Source organism: Molossus molossus, unplaced genomic scaffold, assembly GCF_014108415.1.
Source record: "Molossus molossus isolate mMolMol1 unplaced genomic scaffold, mMolMol1.p scaffold_m16_p_13, whole genome shotgun sequence".
In the NCBI taxonomy this organism is placed as follows: Eukaryota; Metazoa; Chordata; class Mammalia; order Chiroptera; family Molossidae; genus Molossus; species Molossus molossus.
In genome coordinates this window covers 84,941,057-84,967,243 of record NW_023425348.1, presented here as the reverse complement: position 1 = coordinate 84,967,243, position 26,187 = coordinate 84,941,057, and the positions used below count along the sequence as shown (strand labels likewise).

Here is a 26,187-nt window from a genome sequence, read left to right as displayed (position 1 = left end):
ATTTTATCTCTTTGAATTCAAGTCTGAAGGTCTTAACAGAGCAAAGGAATTAGGGGCACATCAACCTAGTTTCACATACTAGATATATAAATATTGCTGTGTGGTTTGGGCAAATTATCCACCCTCTTTTTTAAATTTTTATTTTTTATCCTCACCCAGGACATTTTTCCATTTTTGTTGTTGTTGTTGTTCAGATAGAGTGGGAGGAAGAGAGAGGATGAGAGAGAGAGAGAGAGAGAGAGAGAGAGAGAGAGAGAGAGAAAGAAACATTGACGTGAAAGGGACACATTGAGTGGCTGCCATCTGCACGACCCAACCAGGGCCAGGGACAAGCTGCAACCGAGGTACATGCCCTTAGTGGGAACCGAACCCGGGTCTCTCGGGACGGCAGGCCAACGCTCTAACTGCTGAGCCAAACCGGCCAGGGCTTATCCACCCTCTTTAAGGCTCAATTTCATCCCCAGTAAATATAGTATAATAATATTTACCTTCATGAGTCATTTGGGGAGATATGAGGAGTTGAATGCAAAATGTCAGCACATTGAGATACTCAATTTCCTCTCCTTTCTCCTGTTGTGTTCATCATTCCCGGAAGAATAACCAGCCGTAAGATTTTATTGTGTATCTCTTGATAACTGTTGTATGCGTGTTTTAGATCTTCACTGTCCAATACAGTAGCCATAACCACATATGGCTATTGAGCATTTGAAATGTGACCAAATTAAGATAGACTGTAAGTGTGTAAAACAATTTTGAAGATTCAGGAGTGAAAAAAAGGAATAAAATACCTTAATAATTTTTATACTGATTATCTGTTGAAATGATGATATTTGAATATGTAGAGTAATAAAGTTACTTTTTAAAATGTGGCTATTAGAAAATTTAAAATGACTTATGACATTTTAATGTGACTTTTATTATATTTTTGTTGCACTGTGTTGGTCTACACACTATACATCTATGTTACAGGAGATGGTTTTTGAACAATCTGTGTTAGCTCTGTATCCCTATAGTCTTCCCTGAAGTTTTCCCTTAGCAACCCAAGCCCTCAGTCCATCAGGAGCATGTCAAAGTTTGTGCCCTTTCCAGGTCGGGGGAGGGTACATTAATGTGAAATCAAGTTTTGAAATTTAAAATTGTCATGCATGTACAAGGTGGGAGATGTTTGCTGTTTATAGGATAATTTTCTTTGTTACCTCCCTTACCCCACCTTTGCTCCCCTAAGGTAAGTGTCTCTCCTGCACATAGTTGAAGCCTTATTAATTTTGATCATTAATCACTGGTTTTGTTTGCAAGAAGGCAGAGTGAACTTCATTTGTTTTTAGAGCCATTACCCATTTATTTACTTCGGTCACGAGTCATTAAAATTATATTCAAAATTGTTTCTGGAGACACAATTTATAACAAGAAAGTGCTGAACAAATTTGGACCAATGGGAAAGCAGTGTTTTTTTTTTTGTTTGTTTTTGTTTTTTTAAGTACCAGCCAGGATGGGGATGCTTTGAAATATTCCATACACTAGCACCAAATTGATTGTCAATGATCTTCAGAGCAGATGAGTCTCACTTTTCCTCTGACTTCCTCAGAGCAAGGGAGGGAGGGTGAGAGGGTTCATTACCTGAATCTCAAAATGACATAAGAAACCGTCTCTGCCTTATTTCTGTGTTAAAGATTTCTGAGAGAATCCAAGAACACTTCATCTAACACTAGTGGATAAAGGGCAGAAGAGTGTGCTTATAGGAGTTTTCCCATTAAATTTGTCACATAAAATGACAATATATTATTCATCCTAACCATTTGGAGTACAGATATTTCTAATATGAATCTGGATCCAACTCTCTGCTATTTTAATATATTTAAGCCTAATTTAGTTAAACTGAAAACAGGGTAGGATTAGATGGTGATTCTAAACCAGGTATCTTCCAATTCAATATATAATCACTTCAGTAAGAAAAACCAAATAGGCTCTGGCCTGTGCTTACAAGTTTTTCCTTAGAGGGTCTGGCTTGAATGGAAGAACTTGGCTTAGTAGAACATTGGTAGGCAGTTCCTATCCTCCTGGACCAGGGTATGTGGTCACTAAACCCTAGAATGTCACAGAAAGCAGACATCCTGGTTAACTCCTAACATTACAGAGATAGAATGTGACTCCCTCAAGGTCACACAGTAAACATTATCAGAGTTGGGACTAGAAGCCATTCTTAGCAGTCCTTTGTTGGGTCATTTGTTCATCCATCCATCCATTTATTCAACAAATGCTTATTGAAGGCTTACTATGTGCTAGGCACTGCTGGGTGCTGCATTGCACCCAGGACACTATGCCTACCCTTCTGAGCCTCCTGTTAGTGGGGATAAGACCAACTGCCGTCATGGCCACCTGTTTCTTCCAGCAGTCTGCGTTTTGTGACCCTCAACTTTGACCAGAGTCATCTGAGCTTCCCTGCCCACTCTCCCTCTTTCTCTTCACTTTTCTCTTTTCTCTTGAACCTTTTCCTTTATTTCTTCACAGCCCCACCCTTCCAGGACTAGTCAGGCTTGCTGGATTCCCCTAGCTTCCCAGCAGCAAAATTTCAGAGCCCTCCTGAGAATATTCCCATTCATGATTTTACAGGGCATATTTTCATTTTTAAAGGCACAATTCTTCTGCAAGGTAGTTCCTTAATGGGGTGTCAGGCATTGAGCCAAATAGTTTACTGGAATAAGAAAAAAATGTTAGCCCTGGCTGGTTTGGCTCAGTAGTTAGAGCATTGGCCCACGGACCAGAGAGACCAGGGATCGGTTCCTGCTAATGGCATGTACTCTCAAAAAAAAAAAAGTTAGAGTTTCCTAAGTAAAAATACATCCTTCCTAATAAAAATTTAAAATTCTAATTTTAGCATATATATTATACTGTAATATTACATATTAGCATATATACATAGTATCTACATTGTTAGTAAATTTATATTTCTTTTTATTATTATTATTTTCTATTAATTAATTTTTGTTACAGATGTTTCTCCTTTTTCCCCCACTGATTCCCCCCTCCTTCTCCCTCCCTGCTTTTTCCTCAGTTTGTTGTCCATGTCCACTGTTCAAGCATACATGCACATAAATTCTGTGGTTTATCTCTCCCACGCCAACCCCCTCTTTAGGGGATTGTCAGTCTGTACCCCATTTCCACGTCTCTGGGACTACCCCATTCCTCAGACTGTTATGTTCATTATATTCCACAAATAAGTGAGATCATATGAAACTTGTCTTTCTCTGTTTGGCTTGTTTCACTTAGGATGATAATTTCCAATACATATAGAGTGCTCATACAACTCCACAAAAGGAAGACAAAGAATCCAATTAAAAAATGGGCAGAGGAACTAAATAGACACCTCTCCAAACAGGGCATACAAATGGCTAAGAAACATATGAAGAAATGCTCATCATCACTAATCATCAGAGAGATGCAAATTAAAACAACAATGAGGTATCACTTCACACCTGTCAGAATGGCCGCCATCAACAAATCATCAAACAACAAGTGTTGGCGAGGGTGTGAAGAAAAGGGGACTCTAGTGCACTGCTGGTGGGAATGCAGACTGGTGCAGCCACTATGGAAAACACTATGTGTTACCTCAAAAAATTAAAAATTGAACTTCCATTTGACCCAGTGATCCCACTTCTAGGAATATACCCTAAGAATCCTAAAACACCAATCAGAAAGAATATATGTACCCCCATGTTTGTAGCAGCACTACTTAAAATTGCTAAGATCTGGAAACAGCCCAAGTGTCCATCAGTAGATGAATGGATAAAAAAGCTGTGGTACATATACACAATGGAGTACTACGCAGCTGTAAGAAAGAATGATCTCTTATCCTTTGAGACAACATGGAGGGACCTGGAAAGTAAATTTATATTTCTATGTGGGGTGTGCACACTTTTTACTGACACCGGTGCACAAGAAAACTTGGAACTGCTGCCCGAGGAAATGACCTGCAAGAATCCCATCAGAGTCCCTGAGCATCCTGTACCTTGAGATGACACATCACAAATCTGTGCATCAGGTGGTTCCACTTGGAGTTCTTGAATATGGAAAGATGGCCCGTGTCATGCTGTAAAAAGGAACTCTGGGCCTAGAAGAGATGAAGTTGTTAGAGGAGCTTGGAAGGCAAGAAGAAATCGACAAATGAGTGCACTAGTTGATTCAGGAGCCTTTTTGAGACGAACAGTGGGAGATTTCATCTGATCTCCAGCAAGTGCACTTTCTAGTTCCCACACGTATCACATTTTCCCCACTGCTATGCCACTGTGCAGGTGGTTCTCCCAGCCTAGACTGCCCTCTCTGCCACTGTCAAAATCTTCCAGTGCGGAGTGGAAAGAACACAGCCTTTGCAGTCGGGAAGATTTGGGTTTTAAACTGTTCGTCACCGTGTTTGAGCTGCACGATTCTTGGCAAGTTACCAGTGGCTCTGAACCTCAGCTCTTCATCTGATAAGCAGGGATAGCCCTTGACTCTTTGGGCTGTTGTGCAACATACACACGTGTCAAGTGGCCAGCTTGTGCACCAAACAAATATTTGCTTCCTTTCTTGCTCCCAAAGTTGCCTTTCAAGGAATAGTGTAAATGGGCTTTCAAGTTAGCCTAACAAATTCTGGAATTAACATTGATGTTAATTTTCCATAAACCCTTCCCCAGTTGTTTCATGTAGAATTAAATGCTTCTTTCTGCTCCAATAGCACATACATGTTCCTCCCCTTGGCATCAGTGCCATTCTGTCATGTAATATGTTTAGAGATTTGAATGACAGTCTCCCTCACTGGATAACTCATTTCCCGAGGGCCGGGCCAGGTGAATTTTCCTTTGTGCCCACAACACAATGTTGCGCTCATAGAGGTCTATGCTCAGAGATTCCTACTTTATTCAACAAAGATTTATCAAATATATATGCCAGGTGCTAGTTGTCATTTGTGGCGGAATTCATCCTTATTCTCATATAAGACATGTTCTCTACTTTTGAAGAATTCTAACTCATGGATCAATGCTGGTTGGTTATCAAAGATGAGTGTTCCATGACTGCCAACAGAACTTCAGTTACTGAAATTTTGTAAATGAAATTGGGCAAAGAGTAGCAACTGTCATAAAGTAAATATTTACATTATGTCAGTCACTGGGTTAGGTGTTTTACACATTAACTTGTTTAGTTCTCCTCAGAATTGTTTTATAAAAAATTGTTACCCCCACTTTACAGGCAAGAGAACTTGGGTCCAGCAAGGTTTAATAATCTACTGGTGTCAGACACCAATGAGTAGCTTGCCAAGAAGTATTAAGCAGCAGCTGACATCAACCTAAAAAGAGAAGAAGAAATTCTGAGCCTTTTTTCAAAGCCATTGCTTGGGCTCAGGATACCTGCTTACCTGAGAAATTGTGAGAAGAAAGGAAACACATATTGTAACGGGCCAGCCACTGCCAAAATGCCACAGCAGGAGCCAAGCCAGGGTTTCCAAAATCAAGATCTGGATGAAGTGAAGGAGAAAGAACCCCAGGTTGGCATTGAACATGTTCATAGCTTCTAATGTCCTCCTCAGTTCTTGGAAGTCTTCCACCAACAGGGACTGTGAAACATTCAAAGAAGAAATTAGTTCTTTCAGGAGAAAAGGAACACGATCATAATTAAGATCTGTTTCATTAACTTATCGATACCTTAATTTTATAAATAGAACTATATTAGTAGTAATACATTTAATAGGACAGAATTAAAAGCAAAAAGAACAATGAAAAAATAAAACCTTTGAAAAATGTTAAGATGATTATTTTTCTCTAGAGAAGAGAAAGGTGAGTAGTGATTTGTCAGCTGTCCTCAAATTGTTATGGAACTTAGAATTACTGTCTTTTTTTGAGGGGTAATGGTGGTTAGTAAAGACATACAAAAAGTCTAACAGTTCCCTTTTAGACCATCAGCATTATTTCAGATGTTGACTGATTTCTGGTTATGCTTTGAAGAACTTTGCTGTCCATATGGATTCATGTTACCATAGATAATGCTACAGTGTACAAAGTGATTTCTATATTGTCTGTTTTTTTTTTTTTTTTTTTTTTATGTGCAAAGGGCTGGTTCATAGAAGATGATGAACATAAATAAATGTAGGTCACTTAGATTAGCTCAATGGAGAGATTTCCTGTGAGCTGCTCAATGGATCCCCAGAAACAAGGCAGGATCTCTGGTGGCATTGGACTGTCTGCTGGTTGGAAGGGTCCTGGTCCTGTGGACATGTACTGGGCACATGTGCAAGTGTGTATGTACAATGCTAGCACCGGTTTACAAGCTTGTCACGTCATACTGGAGACTCAGTGCAAGGGCTCGGCAGAAATAACTCTTAGCTTAATGAGTATCATGGGGTTGAAGCCAGGATGGTTGAGAAAGTGACAAGAGTTTAAGAAAGAGAACAGGATTGTTCAGATGTAAGAAAGGAGATACATTTTGAATTAAAAAACAGTTATGAACATAATTCTAGAAGTCAAAAATTTCATTTAAAATTTTACTGATATAGCCCTGGCCGGTTATGCTCAGTGGTTAGAGCATTGGCCAGTGGACCAATTCCTGGTCAAATCTCAGTTGCAGGTTCGATCCCTGGCCCCAGTCAGGGTTGTGTGGAAGGCATCCAGGTGTTTGTCTCTCTCACAGTGATCTTCCTCTCTCTCCCTCTTTCTTCCTCTCCCCTTCCCACTCTATCTAAAAGTCAATGGAAAAATATCTTCAGGTAAGAATAAAAAAATGAAAAAAAAAATTCACAGATAAAATTTTTAAAGGATCCACTGCCTGGGAGAGTCTGGATGGGCTCATCAATCAGGCCCTTATCAACCCTGGAATCTGGGGGCCATAGATACTTTTAATAGGTCTTCTCTAGAATGCCTCTGAGTCTGGCCATGCTTTCCAACCCAAATATTGTACAGAGACAGAGTCACCAAAGCCCAGAGTCACCTAAGCCACTATGCTTCCTGACACTCAGTTTTGTGCTCCAACATTATCAGTCTACATGTATGTCTGGTAACTGTAAGATGATCTATCATTGTCTAAAACAGTATGATCTCTGGGGGGAACCATACCTTTTCTTTAGCTTTATATACATATATATCTTCACAGAGATGAACAAAAGAACATTTTTGGTAGATCATTATCTCCAGAGACCAACACTTTTTCAGAAAATGAATGCTTGTAGCTCTTAGCCACTAGTGGGATATTTTTCCCTTAGAGAATATTTTTAGGAGAAACAATTAAGCTTTCCTTTTTTAACCTAGGGCCTCCTGCCCTAAGAGACAGTGAGTTCATAATAATCTAAAATTTATTAAGCATTTACTGTGTTCCAGACATGGGCCTGAGCATTTAAATGCCTTTAATTCCATCAATAATCTCCCAATAACTCTTAATGACGTTGATACTATTGTTGCTGTTTCACAGGGAAAGAAGCTGAGCTGCAGAGAAGTTTGATAGCTGACCTGAACCCACACAACTTGTGGCTAGGTTGTGAGTCCAAGCTGTCCACTCTCAGAGCCCACCCTTCTGAACACAGAGCCATGCTTCTTGACACACAGCCTTGCAGGATGTACATGGACCTAAGTGTTTGTCTCAGGTCTGCGCATAACCAGTTTTATGTCCTCAGATTCCTGCTGCTGCCCTCTGTGAGTTTGCTTCTTCATTTCTTTCTTTTATTATTATTTTTAATCCTCACGTGAGGATATTTTTACATTTATCTTCAGATAGAGTGGGAGGGAGAGAGAGAGGAAGAGAGAGACAGAACGTCGACATGAGAGAGACACATTGAGTGGTTGCCACCCACACAATCCCAACCGGGGCCGGGGACAAACTGCAACTGAGGTACGTGCCCTTAGCGGGAACCGAACCCGGGACTCCAGTCTGTGGGCCAACGCTGTAACTGCTGAGCCAAACCGGCCAGGGCTGCTTCCTCATTTCTTAAAGTGGAAATATAATCCTTATTCTATCTACCTTGCAGGGGTAGATAGATGGATCAGCACTTTGTACAAATTATTTGCAAAGAATTGTACAAATGTAAGCTGTTTAAAAAATAAATTGCAAAAAGAGAGAAATGCTTAATATTAGCTGAAATTCCTTTAAGCTTTATGTAAAACCATCCTGGTAAATTTTTAATCTTATAGAGACCCCATCCTTTGGAAGACAGTGTTGAGGTAACCAAAGTATTAGAGAAAGAGTGAGGTTCTTCTTTGGGAATATCTAAGGGATAGGGGTCAGAAAGAGGTGACTTGGAGTCCCAGTTCTTCAACACACCAGCTGTAGGACTTTCAGAAAGTAATTCCCCCCAACCCCGGACTATAATTTCCCCAAATGTTAAAAGGTATGTAGTTAGAATATAGTCACATCTTGGATTCAACAGGTATTTAGGGAGTTTCTACTGCATGTCCAATCCTGAGCAGATGAGTCCGGAGGACACAAAGATAAGCCAAGTAGGTGTAATCTCACTGAACTTAGTTTATCAGGGAGCATAGACATAGATATTAAACTAATAATTATAAGCAGTCACTGAAAAAAATTATACGTGTGTGTTGCCTGGCAGGGAGTAGGTGTTTAGAGGCATGGAATTACTGTTTGGCACAGGGCCGAACATTCCATTCCTCTGTTTCACAGTGGTTTCAGAGTTCTGAGCAGGAAGATGACATTGTTTGGAAATACGTAGAATCCACTCATTCATGCTCTTGTGGGCCCACCCAGGCATGATGGCTGGTTGCTCACAGAAAATGATAAGTTGGATCTGAAATACACCTTGGTCCCATCCCTCCACATATTCTCCTCTTCCTCCTCCTCCTGCCCCTCTTCTCCCTCATCGTTCTTCTTCTCTTCCTCCTCCTCCTCCTTCTACTTGTTCTTCTTCTTCTTCTTCCTCTTCTTCTCCTTCTCCTTCTTCTTCTTCTTGTTCTTTTGTTGAAAGTATTACAGATGTCCCCTTTCCCCCCACTGATGTCCCTCCTCCACGCTTCCACCCCCTTCCTGCTTTCCCCAACCTAATGTCTGTGTCCATTGGTTGTGCATATATGCATATAAGTTCTTTGGTTCATCTCTTCCCACTCCTCCCACCCCCATCCCTCTGAGGTTTGTTAATCTGTTCCCTACTTCCATGACTGGCTCTATTTTGTTAATGATAAACCATAAATGAGTGAGATCATATGGTACTTGTCTTTCTCTGATTGGCTTATGGACTTCCACATATTCTTGAGTCCTGAGACCTCACTCACGTTTTTGTTTCTCTCCTGGCTGGGCTCTTCTGGGGCAAGCTCTCCGATGAGCAGTGGCTTAAGATATAGTCTCACAATGTCAAGGTCCAGGTGCATGGCTCTGAAGACATCCTGTAAATCAGAGAGAGCTGTCAGAAGCTTAGAAGAAACATGTTTATCCACAAATTAGTCCCCTCCCAGACCTAACCCTGTGGCCATCTTAGAAACCAGCACAGACTCCATTGTAGAGAATTTGCTTCCAACTCCTAGTTGATGCTTCAAGTTCACTGAGCAAAATTACCCTTGGAAATCCTCTATGGAAGCTGGAGATCTACCTACTAAAAGCACATATTCACTAGGCAAGTCCAGTGCAGCCAGGTTATCCCCAAGCATTGGAAAATACCTCTTTTACTGAAAAGCAGAAGAAATAGTGGCTTGAGTTTATAGGCCGTGATAGACCCACAACCTCACACTTGGTGTGGAAGTTGCTTATACTATCTAAGGCATTCAGCAGCCAAGACTGGCTATGCAGATCATGCCTTCCATCAAAGTCTGCTTCTGGGTTCTTAGCCAAGGAGCAGGGGAATGAGGTTCTTGAATTGTTATTTCCAAAAAAGAAAAAATAAAGTTGATAATGGTTGTTTAAGGAAAATATGGAAGAGAGTATGGGAGCTGAGTGCTGGAGCTCTGGGTTGTCTGGAGTAGCAGACAACATTGGCTAAGTTGGCTACTGCTCCCAAAAAACACCCAGGCAGTGTCTGCAGGGGCTGGTGACAGCCAGGCACAGAACTGAGTTGACCAACTCTACTCTTCCATCTCAGGTCGCATACTGAGTAGACGTCTCAAGTGGTTATGAGAAGCAGCAGTGGTTCCTATAGATTGCTCATATTGGGAAGCAAAATATATTCTATTCCCTTGGGGATTTAACTCCCTTCCTTTTAGGGAAGGGGGCTATTCCAAGAGGAAGATGCTGGACTTCCTGTTATTACGGCTTTGGGGACAGGAGTGATTAAAAATGAAGCAATAAAACCAAAGTTGTAACTTGAATACATGAAAACCATACACATTACTCTGCGTTCTGGTGTTGCATAGTACTGATTAAGTAGACCCCAGAGCAGCCTTCTCCATATAAATCCATTGCTACTTACTAGCTGTGTAACTGTGGACAAGTCTCTTGACCTGGTTGTGTTTCTCTTTTCTCTAACATGGAGGTAATAATAATAGCTGCTCAATTAATAAAGTTATTACAAGGATTAGTGAATTAGTTAGAATCCCATTGGCAAATACTAAATTCTCAATATATGTTAACTATCTTCTATGTATACCACTAGAGATAAGAACTTACTACTTATTTTCTCTGCAAGATAACAATTCAGATATTTTATTCCTTTATTCCAATGCCTAATGTGGTGTGAATTATTTTAGTGTATATAATAAGTTCACCATCTTTAAGTCATAAAGCGACTTTAGATATAGCCAAGAACTACACATGAGCCTGCTTATAAGAAGGTGCTTCTATAATGAATAAGGTTAATTGGAAAGGTTCAATATCAACTCTTTTGACTACTTCACCTAGATTTAATGACATGAAAAAAGATTTGTATCTGCTAGAACCAGTTCAAGCTCAATTGCCCATTCTACTTCTGCATATCTCCTCTGACCCCCTTTAAAAATGCCAAACTATATTATTTCAATGGTGTTTTTTAATGGTCACATTTAATGATTCTGAAACTTAGTTCCCCTAATCAGAAAGAGAGTCATTCAGCGATTAAGAAAATGATTAAAACATTGCAGGATGATCTATACGGAAAAATCACGTTCTGTTTGTTGTTTGGAAGCAGATTGGGATGGAAAACATTGTGATTGGTAAAGGTCAGAGTGTAAAGGAAAAGTAAGCTATTACAATTTCATCTTAGTCTGAGCCGTCCTCTTGAGTCCTGGAACAGTGTGCCGACAACCACATTCCTCTGGGTTCATTGTTTCCTCTGATCTCCAGCAAGGTTCCGCAGTCAGTGTTGTAACAGACACTGAAGACCTATATGATGCTCTAGAATAGCAGGCATTGCCCTGCTCTGTGGAACTCTTTTCATTGTATTGATGGGAAGTACAACAAAAATTTTTAGCTAGTTTTAGCATATTTGATTTAGGAGAATTTCCTAACAGAGACTGATGCTGAGTCGGTTGTGAAATGCCCTCCTTCTTGAAAGACCTGCAAAACTGAGTTCTGTTACCAGCATTCTTGGGCAAGTATGTTCCTGCTGAAGGAAAGAGGGGATAAAATAAAGGGGAGAAAGGATACACCACCATTTATTGAGTGTATCCTATGTACAGGCACTATATGGACCAATTCATAATAACCATCTTCGTGGTCTTTGAGGTTCTATTGCTTCTGTTGGAAAGGTAAAGACATCATGTTTTAGAGGAGAGAAATGTCTTGCCTCAAATGCCATAGTAAATGGTAGAGTCAGGATTTGAACTCAGGGCTATGTGAATTTAAAGCCACGAAGCTGTAAAGGTCCATTCCAGCCTTAACATGTATATATATTTTTGAAAGGTCTCTCAAGAAAGATCAACACCAGATTATTTAGGAGTGGTGCTAAAATCATTATGTGTCTTGCTGAGCAGGGAGTAATAGTGTCTCCCCACCTTAGGTTGTAATCATGTGAATCACTTTGCATCTGGTTTCAACCTACCCCCCAAGGCTTAGCTTTCATAATACCCTACATGCACCCTATTATTCACTGGATCTCTCCACATTAAATAAATGTTTCATGCCTCTTCATGGTTCAGAAGCTTTGTACATACTGTTCCTTTTGCCTTGGTTGTCTTCATCCATTTCTCTACACAAAAGCTCTTCCTTACCCTTCAAGAGCCGGATGAAATACTGTCTCCCCTAACCCATCCAGAAAAGCTAATCATGATCTCCTTTGGGCTCCTATGACATTTTGTTCCTAGAACTTTTTTTTTTTTACCCTCACCCAAGGACATTTTTTTTTCCATTTTTTGTTCAGATAGAGTGGGAGGGAGAGAGAGAGAGAGAGAAACATCGATGTGAAAGGGACACATCGAGTGGCTGCCACCCGCACGACCCAACCAGGGCCAGGGACAAACTGCAACCGAGCTACGTGCCCTTAGCGGGAACTGAACCCGGGTCTCTCTGGACCGCAGGCCGACGCTCTAAACGCTGAGCCAAACTGGCCAGGGCTAGAACTTTTTGAATTATGTTGTAAGTAATCTGTATCTTCACCCCTTCTCTAGTGGTCTTTGAGTTTTTTGAAGACTGGCACCATGAGTTATTGATTACGTTATACATAGTGTCCATCAGTGTGCCTGGAGAATGGTATGTGATCATGGATGCCTGATGAATAAGGGAAAGGGTGAATGAATAAATGAATATAGGGTTTTTCTAACAGGGAGAAAGTTGGGATCATCCAAGTGTTGAACTCAAAGGATACAAGTCTTAAGGACGACTCTCTCTCCTCCCTCCTCTTGACATTTCTCATTTCCGGACCGTTCTGCTGCTTTCACGCTCTCATTTTCATCTGTTAGCCTTTTGATTTTCTTCTCAACCATCATCTCTGCTCCTTCACCTATTCATAAATCTATATCATAGCGTAGCTCAAAATTAATTATTTTCAAAGCAGTATCAACACAAGAAAAATATGAATTTCACAACTAGCTTGGAAATGACAATTTTCCTGACAATTTTTTGCTGCTTCTTAATGGAGGGTGAAGAGATGTGCTTTACCGTAAAAGCTGACGAGTCCTAGCGGAAGGGAACAGTATGAAAGGCCAGAGATAAAATCTTGCCTTTACAACTTAAGTATTGTATCCAGGTTGTGCCCTGCACAAAGGCACCCAACCAGGAGGGACTGCATGGGCTGAGATCCAGCGGGCACTCCGCTTGCCAACTCTTCCGCTGCAACCACCCAAAGAATGTGCCTTCCCCATTCACACCAAAGCACAATGGAGGGCAGTAGAGGAGCAATCTGTTTTATATGGGACAGATTACTTAATTCCTCAAGCCTCTTTTTTTTTTTTTTAAATGTGGGCAATAGCAACACCCAGTCTGACTCATGAACTCATTAGTTCCTTCCTTCATTTATTTAATTATTCCAAAATCTATTGAGGATCTAGCTGAGTGATTAAGAGCTTAGGCTTTGGAATAAGACCCCAATAAATGACCACATTTGTATATTATCTAGTTCATCTGAGGTGGGTTGAAATTTCCCAAAATTCAGATAAGAATGGCGAATATATGTATGAGCCACAAAGAAAATAACTAGAGCTTCCATCTACTTGCCTCAGAAAAGCTCACTAGAATATTCAATACCCAACCACAGACACCCATTCCCACTTCTTTAAGCAATTTCTCCTCTGCTCACCCTTCTCAGATCTCATCTGCTCCGAAGCAATGGCTAGAACAAGTTGCCTCCTATTTTAGGGAGAGCATGAATTGTGAATAGGCCGAATTGTGGGGAGAATGTAGTTTTTTGCACTTTTCCTGGGAGAGAGCCACTTTGCAGCAGAGAATGTCACATGAAGTCACCCAGATTCCTTTTCACCCTCAGGGATAAGCAGAGGGTTATTTTCTCACTGTAACTCATTCTAGTGTTCAAAATCTTTCATTATTTGAAAGCTCTTCCTTATACCGATATATTTTTTAATATGATCCTTTCAGCTGAGCTCCAACCCAAACTCTCTCTCCTCTCCTCTCTCCCCCTCTCCCCCTCCCCCCTCCTCTCCTCTCCTCTCCTCTCCTCTCCCCACTCCCCTCCCCACCTCTCCCCTCCCTCCCTCCTCTCAACTCCCCTCCCCTCCCCTCCCCTCTCCTTCCCTCCCCTCCTCTCCTTACTCCCTATCAAACCTGCTCATCCTCCTGGCTCCTCTGACCCATAATGGATAATCACCACCTAGTTACCTAAGCCAGATATCCATAAATCAGCCTAGAGTCCTTCATCTTGTTTACTTATGCAGTCACTCATCAAATATTATAAATTATGTCTTTCAGACATCCTTGGCACCCACCCCCTCTTCTTTATTCTTATTGACATTGTTCAGGTCTCCAATATGTTACCTGAACTCCTTTCATTTTGACCAATTTTTTTCAATTTCATTCTTCACTTAGCACCCAGGCCGACAGGTTTCACCCATTTCATTTTTAATCACTTTGTCACTTCTTTCTCTGCTCCTCTACCCATTGTTCCAACTTGAACCATTGTTTAAATGAGAACTGGATTATTTAAGACATTCTGACAATCCAGAGGAGATGGAATTATTATTGATCATTACTTTCCTTTCACCAGCAGCTGGTTGATTTTGTTGTCATGGTTGTGGGTGGAGAGGGATGCTATGCTAGAAGGAGAGGAGGACATACAGTGAGGGCAAAATGCAGACGCCCTAGCTCAGCATCAAGACCCTTTTCCCCATCTCCTCCTTCTCTTTTCTCTTACCCTATCCTTCCTCTCCATCATTTTCTTCTCCTCTTCTCATTCTCATTCCATGACTGTCACTGACATTAGTTGAGTACATATTATTTGCCAGTATTGTGCTAAGGCAAAAGAAGTATGGGACACCCACACTGGCTGGGCATTTAATCATGACATGAGTCATATCTGTGCTTCACCTCAGGGCACATCCTTTTCCCCCTGCCCCAGCCTTGCCTCTTTTGGCTCTGCTCATCCCAAGTCCTTGGGGGCGCTCTCCTTTGAAGCTACACATAACACTACCCTCTTCCCCACTGCAGTTCTCCAAAGAGTTGAAATGGACTTAGTTGTGTTTTCTCTAAGTTTTTGTCATTCCTTCCTGGTCATATTGGCCTTCAACTCTCATGAGAAAGAACTTGAATTTCTCAGTGTCCCTCTTAGAGCAAGGTGTCTAGAGATAAGAAATGGGATGACCAGCACACAGGATGATACACCTGCTTTCTTTGCTCTGGACATGTTATACATGTGCATGCACCACAAGATTGTGCTACTTTTGTGGAGCCTGGAACACACTGTTGCCTTAAAACTTGTGGCAAACTATTTATTCACATGCATTTCCTGTTACATGCTTGTCATCTTCATCTTGATGATTGTGAAATTGTAGTCTACATAATTAATTCTTCGTGGACTTACAGGTTATTTCTGGCTTTTCCCAGATGAGCTTTTGCAGGTGAGAAGATGTGGGTCTGGGTTCTAGTTTTTAGCACTGTGTCACTGGTTTTAAGTCACATAGTTGGAAAACAATCAGGTAACTCATACGTGCAATAATAGGAGCTGATGTGCCAATTTTGTTTTATGGACTTACCTTTCTTAGCACAGGTTATTGGAGATGTAATTTATAACCCATCTCAGAATAACTAAGCAAAAAAGCACAAGAGCAGCCATTTTTTTGAGTATATAATCTGTGCCATGCGCTTTAGGGAACATTCTATTCAATCTCCACTGACTTTCACAACAATACTAATATGAAAGCATTATTATCCCCACTTTCTAGATAAGGGAGCCAAGCTCCCAGAGCTTCAGCAACCTCCTCAGGACATTCCTAGTGAGTGGTGGAACCCAAATGCAACCCAGACTTGTTTTGTCACCAAACCAGTACTCTTAAATCACTAAGCTGGGCTGCTAAGAAGGGTTTTAGAAAGACAGACTGCATGAATGAATGAATGAATAAATGAACCTATGGGGCAGACTACTTAGGTATCCTTATTCACCATTATGAGGAGGATGGAGGCTTGAGAAGAGTTACTGTGTAAAAAGAAAAAGGGCCCCCCTCCAGGCAGGTGCACCCATGAGTCCAAGACCAGCACCTAGAGACTATATTTGGGTCAACATTTCCCTTAAGGGCATGACCTTCCAAGAGCTCTTAAGTTATACAGTGAGTATTGGACAAGTCTCTGACTTTGTTCTTTCCTTCTTCCCCAGACAGCATGGCACCTTTAGCCATGTACTCTCTGTTTCCAATCAGAGGGCACCAAATATGATCAGGATTTCTAAGCTGGTAGTAAACAGAAAGTAATAATCACATCTCCAAGGCTATGGATGTTGGAGATATGAATAGTTACAGCTACAATAGAATGAAGCATCAGCCCGATTTTCCATAAACCAGTTAGATGGGTAATGTCATCTCACTTTGCAGATGGTGATGCAGAGGCTCAGAACATTCCAGTAACTTTCCCAGGTTCATGTAACAGATCCCAAAGCCCAGGCTCTCTGCACTCTGAGTAGCAATGGAGTATTGTGGTTGTCAGAATTTCCCCGGCATCCTCCCAGTCTTCTTTAGCCAAAAGTTTCTTTTTGGAGAATCTTTTCTCTGAACATTTTTGGATTTGCTTTCCTAATGTCTAAGTTCCATGACTGACCATGTTCAGGATTTTCATTCTCAGGACATGAATCCTAAGGTGGCATAGATAGTTCCCCTTAGGGTTTTGATGGTTTCTATTTTATTAATTAATTCTCCTTGTTGGCTGGAATTGGATCAGAATCATGGTCTTTTCCTAACTTCTGTGGGTAAAAATTATCAGCAAATTACAGATTTATCCCCTGAGCCACCTCAAGTATAGAGTCTATCCATGATTTTCAAGGTGGCTGAGACCCATGTCTTTGCCAACACACCCTCTGAGCTCATCCTTTGGCTTGTGTTAGAAAAGCATCATCCATGTTTTCTCTGAGTTGTGGGAATGAGGGAATGGGCTAGATAGGGATCTGTATTTTTTTTTTTGTTATCCTTTCTCCTGTTATTTCTGCACACATGCTTTCCACCTCATTTCTTCTACCCTCAGCTCTCTGGATTCCTACCCAGCATCTACCTTTTTGACACACAGGATACTCCCACCCCTAGCTACAAGCGCATGCTCATTTTCTCAACAAAAGGTTGAACTTTGTTTAAAAAAAATACCAGATCTTGTGGAAGTGGTGAGGGAGTAGCAAGGTATATTCAGAAATGTGTTCACCTGTCTGCAGAATCAAGATAAGAAGATGGGAGAAGAAAGACCTGATTCAAAGGGAGACGAGAACTTAGAGGAAAATGAGAATTGGGGAACAAAGATGTTGATCGTGTCAGAAGACAAAATCATGCTTACTTTGCAACTTTGCCAGGCGCTCGTATATTTTGTTATTATTAACACCATTTCTAGAGTGATTCTTTAGCAGTGTTTTCAATTCTATACTTTGAGACCAGTTGGAGAATTTATACACTAAACTGTGAAACTTGTTCTCACTTCCGCAGCATATATACTAAATTGTGAAATCAACAAAGCAACAAAGTAAGAAGAAAAAAAAAGTCTGGGTTTTAATTTCTGCTCCACATATTAATTTTCTGATTTTGGGTTAGTTACCTTTCACTCTCATTTGTTCATCTGTATAATGTGAACAAGGACATTCGTAATTGGCATAAAACAAACTTCCTTATCAAATATTTTTAAAGGGCTTCCTAATGCATTTAAGCGTTCGAGAGACCTCCCTATCAAATGTTCAATGGAAAATTTTATTTGTAAGGACTCAGCTATAGAGGGTCAAAAACAAACCTGATTTCAAAATCTGGCAATATTACTTGCTGGCTGTATGTAACATTTGCTTCTTTGAACATTAACTTTCTCATCTGTAATATGGAGATAATATCCACCTTCTCATGGTGAAGTTTAAGAGAAGTGATGCATTTGAATGTGTCTAAGGTATTCTAGGCATCCAATAAGTGTTACACTATTTTTTTTTCTTTTGTTGTTTTGGTTGGGGAAGGTGATGACGAGAAGCAGTGAAGAAAAATGGAAAGACTGAAAGTTAAGAAAGATAAGGGGTTTGAATCAGCTCTGCTGTTGGGTGACCTTGGGCCAGCTGGTTATTCTCTCTGATGTTAATTTCTTCCTCCATAAAATTGGGTTGTGTTACCTGCATGCACTGAATGAGCTGCCGGGCACAAAAGATCTCTGCAAGATCTAAAAGCCTATGTAATTGTAGGTTTTCATCCTTATTACTAACAACATTTTGGTGCCTAACAGATGAATCACTGGCTTTCTTTTAAACACTCCAAATAGGAGAGTCTGAGAAAATTATACTTGGGTACATTTCCCCCCCTAGATTTTACTCACCTATTTGTAACTTTCTTCTTACAAAACAGCGACTCCACTGCAAGACAAAACACCAAGAACAAAACAAAACCCAGAATACACAAACATAATGCCCAGTGTCAACATCTGAGCTCATCCAAAAGGAATGGTTAGACTTTGAGGCTTAAATCCTCGCCGGATAGGAATCCTGAAAAATTACTTTGTGAGGAGATGAGCGACTGTGGGGCTTGAGCACATACTTGACATGCTTTTGGGAAGAGAGCCAAGGTCCCAGTCACCCAGAAGCTGGAACAGAGAGAGGGCAGAGCTATGGTTCCTTACCGTGGCATCTTCCCCGGAAAAGTGGTGGAGAACCCGGCGCCCACCTGGATGCCGGTCTGCCCAGCCAGTAACATCGTAGACCTTGCGATTGATCACCAGCCACTGGTCGGCCTCCTGATTGTGTCTCTGGATCTCCTGCCAGCTGTACAAGTTGAGACTCTTCCTGGGTGCATCATCCTTCACATCTTCCGCCTGCTTTAGGGAGGCCTCTGCCTTCCCCCTTGCTGCTGGCCTGTCGTTTGCCTGATGCTTCTCCACTAGGGATGGTTTATTTTTTCCTACAAGGCTCCCATTGCCTGCATGCTTTTCTTCCATCGTCACTGAACCCCTGAGATTTCTGGGTTGACTTCTGAAACTTCTAGAACTCACCTCTGATTGGATCATAAACTAACCCTCTTCCCCCTTGACTCCATTTGCAGTATGATGCCTGCACAGAACACTTCTTTTTAGCCTAATTTTCTCTTCCCAAACCTGATCGTGAGCACGTTCCCCAGCCTCTCACTCTGTGTGTCCTGAATTTTTCTGTCCCAATGGAGGCTGGACCACCTTTGTCTCCTCACTTCTCCTCTCTCTGCTGGCTGGTGTCTTAGCAACATCCTTTCCCATGAAGTCTTTAAGTAAAGAGTTGTGACCAATGGCAGTCTGGCAGTGTTGTGGCCCGCCTCCAGGGAGGAGAGGCTGTGCTCTGCCAGGTAACTTTCCTGGTCTGCATCAAGGTGGGTAGGGTTCCTAGCCCTCTGCCGTGCCTGTGAATGGAGACATTCAGATTTGTTAATTCAGTATGGGAGCAGAAGCTTTCAAAATCTCCAGGATGACATGGTTGCTTGGGGGACTGGGGAAATACTCTTTTTGACAGCTATTTCTTGGTAGGGCTTTTAAACTTTTCAGAAAGACTTCTTCTTATTTATTTATTTATTTTTTATATTATTAATTAATTAATTTATTTTTGTTACAGATGTTTCCCCTTTTCCCCCTACTGATTCCCCCCTCCCCTCTCCCCTCCCTGTCCCCAGCTTTGTTGTCCATGTCCATTGTTCATGCATACATGCATGTAAGTTCTATGGTTTATCTCTCCCCCACCACCCCTTCTTCTGGGGATTGTCAGTCTGTACCCCACTTCCACGTCTCTGGGACTACCCCATTCCTCAGATTGCTATGTTCATTATATTCCACAAACAAGTGAGATCATATGATACTTGTCTTTCTGTTTGGCTTGTTTCGCTTAAGATAATACTTTCCAGGTCCCTCCATGTCATCTCAAAGGATAAGAGAGCTTTCTTTCTTACAGCTGCATAGTACTCCATTGTGTATATGTTCCACAGCTTTTTTATCCATTCAGAAAGACTTCTTTTTAAAGGTTTATATTTACCAAAAGAGCATGTCAATGGTAAACCAGTGTTGTAGCTCACTGTCCTTAGAATCCAATAAAGAAAAACAACTTGTCTTTGAGCTGCCCTAATTGACAGCCTCAGAGACAGCAAGATGAACAATGGGGAATGTTATAGACGGCTTTAGCCCCATAAAAATTAACCAGAATTTGACCTTCACTGGGAATTTGAAAAGCAACATCCTTCAGGAAAAGGGAGGACAGAAACGGCCCCAAGGCCAGAGTGTCCTGCATACTCTGTAAAGAAACTGATAGGGAGAAACTGAAGCTCCCTTTACCCCATAAAACTGTAACTGTTCAACATGTGTGTATTGCACCTGACTAACCGCTAATATCCGTCTCGAATTTATTAGTTTTTAAAACTTAGATAATAAAATAAATAACAAAATAGATATATACTGACCCAGTTCACCCAGTTCCCTTTCGCCTCAGCTCCCTCCCACCTCCGTTCCCTCCTGCTTATCGCTAACTGCCCCTGCTTCTGTACACGCAGCTTGCTTGCTCTGCTAAACTCTTGAATGACCCCTGTCCTATATAAGCAGCCCTCCCCCTGAGCTCGGGGCTGCAGTTCTCCTCTGTGTAGGTTGGCTGCAGTCCCTGCGCAGGTAATAAAACATCCCCCAAAACTGAAAAATTGAGTCTGAGTGTGGTCAATCTCCTGGGTTACAACACCAGTTTTTCTCTTTTACTTCCCTTTGAAAGCTGTCTAAATCTGTTAGAACACCTGAAGATAACAATGACTGGTGTTAGCTAGAACGTAAAGCCTTGGTCACATGCTTTATTAGGGAGCATTAACCTATGAGGGAGGTACTATTATCGTCCCATTTTCCAGGTGAGAAAACACTGTCTGAAGATCTCAGGTATGCAATAGCTGTAGAAGCTGTTATTGTTGTTATTGTTCATATTTTTATTTTCACTTTGGAATGTAGTCACGTAGGTCTCTTAGTTATTCTCCCAGATCCCTGGGCCTCAGTTCATTTTATTTGTTTTAAAAGAAATGTTGTTATTGGAACAACTTTTATTATTAAAGTCTAGGAGGAGAGATGAGAGCTGTTCGACTACAAAAGGGGAGGCTCTTTTGATTCCATCTTTTGTCCACCCCCCATAAAGGGGATATCGGGGACTTTCTAGGTCAGGAGTTCTGCTCCATTTTCTTTCAGGAGGAACTGACTTCCTGTAACTTCATTTGTGTTTTACTCAATTCTGTGGAAGAAAGAGACAGGGTAGGAGGAGAGAGAAAATGGTGGAAGAAGGGGATACATGTGAATGAAATTGTAGCCTACCCAGTTGATGCAGAGGGTTAAGAACTAGGAGAATGCCTACACAATTACCTAAACATTTGCTAAGCTTGTTTGATTGATTGATTCCTAAGGATGCTCCCCTGAGATGTTTTCCTTCAGGGCCAGAAGGTACAGATAAGAAAAGCTGCGAGAGAACCTCCGGAGAGCAGCTGAAATGGATCGGAGGACACTTTGATGGTCTCAGTGCCAATTTTCCTCATTACTTCCTCATCATAATACTAAAATCTGACCTAGTCACTGATGGAGAGCACATGACCTTTTGCTTGTTGAGGGCCAGTTTCCCCCTTTTTGTGCACGGCTCAGAAAGTATTGGTCCTGGAGGTTTTCCTAGTAAAAGTCCTCAGTACGCTTGCCTCCCAGGAAGCATTCCTTTTCAGAATGGATGCAAGTCCGTCAGAATCTGGAATGTGTTGGCTGTGTGCAAATCATACCTGGGCATGGAGGGGCACGTCTCAGCCTCATGGAGCGGGTCCTCTCTCAGCAGCTCATCTTCCTGACCACGTTCTGACTCCTGGGGAAAGGAAGTAAATGTCCCATCTCAGAGGTAATGCCGAAGAATGTCTGGTTACAGAAAAAGATTTTCTGTAAGAATAGGATTCTGGAATACCAATCCCACCTAGAGCTCTTTGAAAAGCTAGTGGAGGTGAGTCATTCATTTATTTACAGATCCATCTGAGCCTGCATTGAGTAGTTTCCAGGGGGCTGGCATTGTTCTCCTGGGCTTCACTGGCTTTTAAAAAACAAAAAAAGTGTTTTCATTTTTTCACAGGAGGTCAGAGTGGGGGTTACCATGCCTTGAATACAGGTATTCACTTACTCAGGAGATTTGAGGCGGCATCCCTGGGCCAGACAGATTAGATCCAAGACAGGGCCTTTGGAATCCCCCCTCCCAGCCTGAAGCTTGTCAGATGCTTATAGTAGTTTCTTCTGACATCAAGGATATTCTTTCCTTTACATAATTTATCAAAAGTTTACTAAGAATTTATTCTTTTCTAGTTGCCATGCTAAATAACCTGGAGGTGAGAGGTGAATGAAGCTTCCTTTATTCTGGAGAGCTATTAAAAACAAAACAAATTAATAAAACATACCTACCTCCCCAAGCATTTAGGTTTTTGAAAAAGAGTTACATTTCCAGAGTTCAAAAGCCAGGACTATTGCTTCTAGCTCTGTGGACTTTGACAACTGCCTTAACCTCAGTGTTTTCTAAAATAGAGATGGTGCCCATAATACTGAATATCTAATAGATTATTTTTGTGTGAAGATTAAATGTGTTAATTCATGTAAAGAGCTTACGACAATACCTAGCATATATGAAGTTCTCGGTGAATGCTAGCTGCTAGTATTACTTTCTTATCTCTGAGTTAGCATATTATTCAAATATAGAGAATATCTGATGAGCACTTGCTATGGTCATATATGGCATATTTACAATTCTTCTGTTTTCTTCTTATTTTTTCAATTACAGTTTACATTCAATATTATTCTGTATTAGTTTCAGATGTATAGCAAAGTGGTTAGAATCATGTACTTTACAGAGTTATTGAGATATTATTGACTATATTCCCTATGCTATAATCTACATCTCTGTGGCTGTTGTGCAACTCCTAATTTGTACTGCTTAATCCCTTCACCTATTTTTTACCCAGCTCCCCAACCCCCCTCCTCTCTGACAGCTATCAGTCTTTTCTCTGCATCTCTGAGTTCGTTTCTATTTTGTTTGTTTGGTTTGTTCATTAGATTCCACATAGAAGTGAAATCATATGCTACTTGTTTTTCTCTGACTGGCTTATTTCGCTTAGCATAGTATCTTCTGTTTTCTTTTTCGAATCCTCACCCAAGGATATTTTCCCATGGGTAGACTGGTAGAGAGAGGGAGAGAGAGAGAAACACTGATGTGAGAGAGATACACCGATTGGTTGCATCCCGCACGACCCTGACCAGGGCTGGGGATCGAACCGCAACGGAGGAACGTGCCCTTGACCGGAATCAAACCTGAGACTCTTTGGTCTGCAGGATGACGCTGTAACCGCTGAGCCAAACCAGCCAGGGCTCCTCTGTTTTCTTAAAGGAAGTTGGAAGACAGTCAAATGGGGAAGAAAAAGAGACAAGCATGTATCAGTTCCGTAACTCAAGTAGTGAAAAAAAGTATCAAAGTACAAACCACACACTGAAGCAGGTTGAGTTTTCCTCCTTACACATGGGCTTGGTCCTCTAAATCATCTTCTACCTCCTGAACTTGTCTCCAGGTTCCTTGTCTCCTTCTGAATCAACACATGAACATTCTCCAGCTCTGCAATGTCATAAACCAACACGAAGGGTCCATGTTATGCACAATCCTGTAGCCATGTCCTCAAAACCAGAGCATTGCTCTTTTAGGTAAAAAATCAAAAGCATTTAAAAAGAAATTTTACAACAGTATGCCACTTTTTTGGTCTTGAGGATTCAAACTCTGCTAGTAAAGAAAGACGCACTTTGAAAATAGCTGAGGCTGAGAAAGCTCTGGTCTTGGCATCAGCAGGACTGAACATGCCTCTTTTGTACTTTTCTTCTTAAAAGCCGAGCATCTTTACCAAAGTCACTCTCTGAACCTCAGTTTCCTTCTCCATTAAATAGGGTATAATGATATCTATTCTGCCTGTATTTTAAAGTGTTGTGAGGCACACAGGAGGTAATGGAGGTGGAAGTATAGTTTTAAAGTAGAAATCTATTATGATAATTGTGATTTTACAGGGCGTGTAAGATTCGTCAAGTTTTCCATGGGCACTATTCCAACTAGATCCATTGTGCCACACAGAGAAAAATAACCATTCTCACTAATGACAGAGTCATGCAGAAGATTGGGCTGAGTATAAGGGAATTCGATTCTTCCGTTGACTCAGTATTATGAGTCGCCATCTACCTACCTATATATAAAGTGCTTTGAGCTCCTTGAAGACCGATATTATTTGCAGAAATGCCTGTGAATGTAGCTGTTCTTATCACTGGCTGATCGGCTTTCCAGAAGGGTTTATTTGGCTTGGGACACACCCTGTCTCTGTGTGAATGGAGCGACTATGTGAACTACACACCCAGTTGTCCAGGGCAACTGTTCTGAAGTACTGCTTTATCATTTCAACAGTTTGTTTGAAAAACACCCCAATTACCTCCTGGTGCTTTGGCTTTGAAGAGTCTCATTATCTCAATGTGGACATTCAGGCAGGACTGCTTTAGTCACAGCCGCTCCCAGGACTCACCTGGTCCCCTGTCAACTGGCAAGGGGCAGGCCCAGGTCCTGCCATGGGAAGGATCCAGGTGGGGCAGCATGGCCCTATAGTCTCAGAGACTCAGTACAATCACGTATTCTTGTGGCTTCAGCTACTGCCTTAATTCACGGTGAGAACAGAGAAATGGAGATAAATTCCTGAAAAAGGATCATGGATACCCAAGACGTTGTGTTCAACTAGCCAAAGAAGAGATGAGGAGGGTCAGAAGACAGAGTAGAAAGGCCCAGAAGGGCAGAATGGTTGACTGTTTGGTTCATTACTCTATTTGTAGAGTCTGACCCAGGATCAGCTCCTCGCCAAATATTTGTTATGAACAAGTGAATAAATGTGTGAATGAATAAGCAAGGGAATGGGATTGAGTTCCAGGTCTGCCAGTGACCATATTATTGTTGTTGGTGTTATTAGTATAATGATAATATAATAATGTTATTCTCTTTTATTGTTTTGATTAGCTTGTGGTTAGTGCTATTTCTCAGGCAGGGGAAATCAGATTCAGAGTGGTTAGATATTGTGCTAGGGATTAGATAATTCAAAAATGGTAAAGATGGAGATGGCCTCTTAAAATTATTCTCCTATAGACTCTCTAATATTCAAGGAAAATAAATGCAGGCTCTGGTGGTCACGCTTCAAGTGATTTCAAGTGACCGGTTAAAGCAGTTTTATTTAATTAATTAATTTATTTAATCCTCACCCGAGGATATTTTTCTATTTACCTTTAGATTGAGTGAGAGGAAGAGAGAAGGAGGGAGAGGGAGAGGCAGAGAGAGAGGGGGAGAGAGAAAGAGACATCGACATGAGAGGGACACTTCAACAGGTTACCTCCCATGCAACCCTGACCAGGGCCAAGGTTGAACCACAACCGAGGTACGTGCCCTTGACTGGAATTGAACCTGAGACTCATTGATCTGTGGGCCAACGCTCTAACCGCTGAGCAAAACTGGCCAGGGTGAAGCAGTTTTATTTTAAAACATCATGGAAATTTTGCTTCTTGCTTTGTCATATCCAGTATAGTCTCATCTCACTTTGGGAAAATACTGTAGGTTTACCATGTGGTTTCATGAGACCGTTGGCTCAGGGGGCCCAGGTTTGATGAATCTGGAGAAATGTTATTTGGCCTCTAGGACATGGGGGCCACATTTAGAAGTGTTTATACTCCTTTTCTACATACCCTGTAGATGCATGGGGTCAGGTGTGTGGGCAAATATTACTATAACATGCTGATTTACTGAAACCCCTCCCACAACTGATGTCTTGATCTTTCTTCTCTCCTTTCCTTCTCTTCTTTGTCTCCTTGACCCATCCTCTTCTTTTCCTCCTTCTATTTTCTTTATTCCCTCCATTTTCTTGCATTTCTATGGACCTCTCAGAGATTAAAAAAAGTATGTCTCTTCACCATGCCACTCTAACAGAAAAGATAACTAGCATCGTGTTTCTCAAAATCTCGGTGGCTCTTCCTGAAAGTGTATGTGTACAGTATCTCTGTCTGTCTCTGTCCCTCTCTCTTTCACACTGAAGAAGAAAGATTTAACTGGCCAGAGTAAGTGTCTCTGCAGCCGATAGGACGTTGTGAAAGTAGAAATCCATGATGGTGATTGGTCCAATATGTGAGTAGAGGAGGCTGTGAAGATTTTTCAAAAAATATATTAAA

The 26,187-nt window shown here is 41.3% G+C and overlaps 1 protein-coding gene across 1 annotated transcript in view; it reads right to left on the bottom strand.

Annotated features, from left to right (window-relative positions):
* The window catches only part of LOC118628770 (fatty acid desaturase 2-like protein FADS2B), a 32,337-nt gene extending 13,365 nt beyond the window's left edge, over positions 1–18,972 (bottom strand). The window contains exons 1-4 of the mRNA XM_036259719.1: positions 18,589–18,972; positions 9,240–9,350; positions 5,390–5,587; positions 4,007–4,108 (exon numbers count right to left, since the gene is read on the bottom strand). Of these exons, the coding sequence (XP_036115612.1) occupies positions 4,007–4,108; positions 5,390–5,587; positions 9,240–9,350; positions 18,589–18,972 (795 nt within the window). The remainder of the gene's footprint in view (positions 1–4,006; positions 4,109–5,389; positions 5,588–9,239; positions 9,351–18,588) is intronic.
* Positions 18,973–26,187: the final 7,215 nt, after the last annotated feature.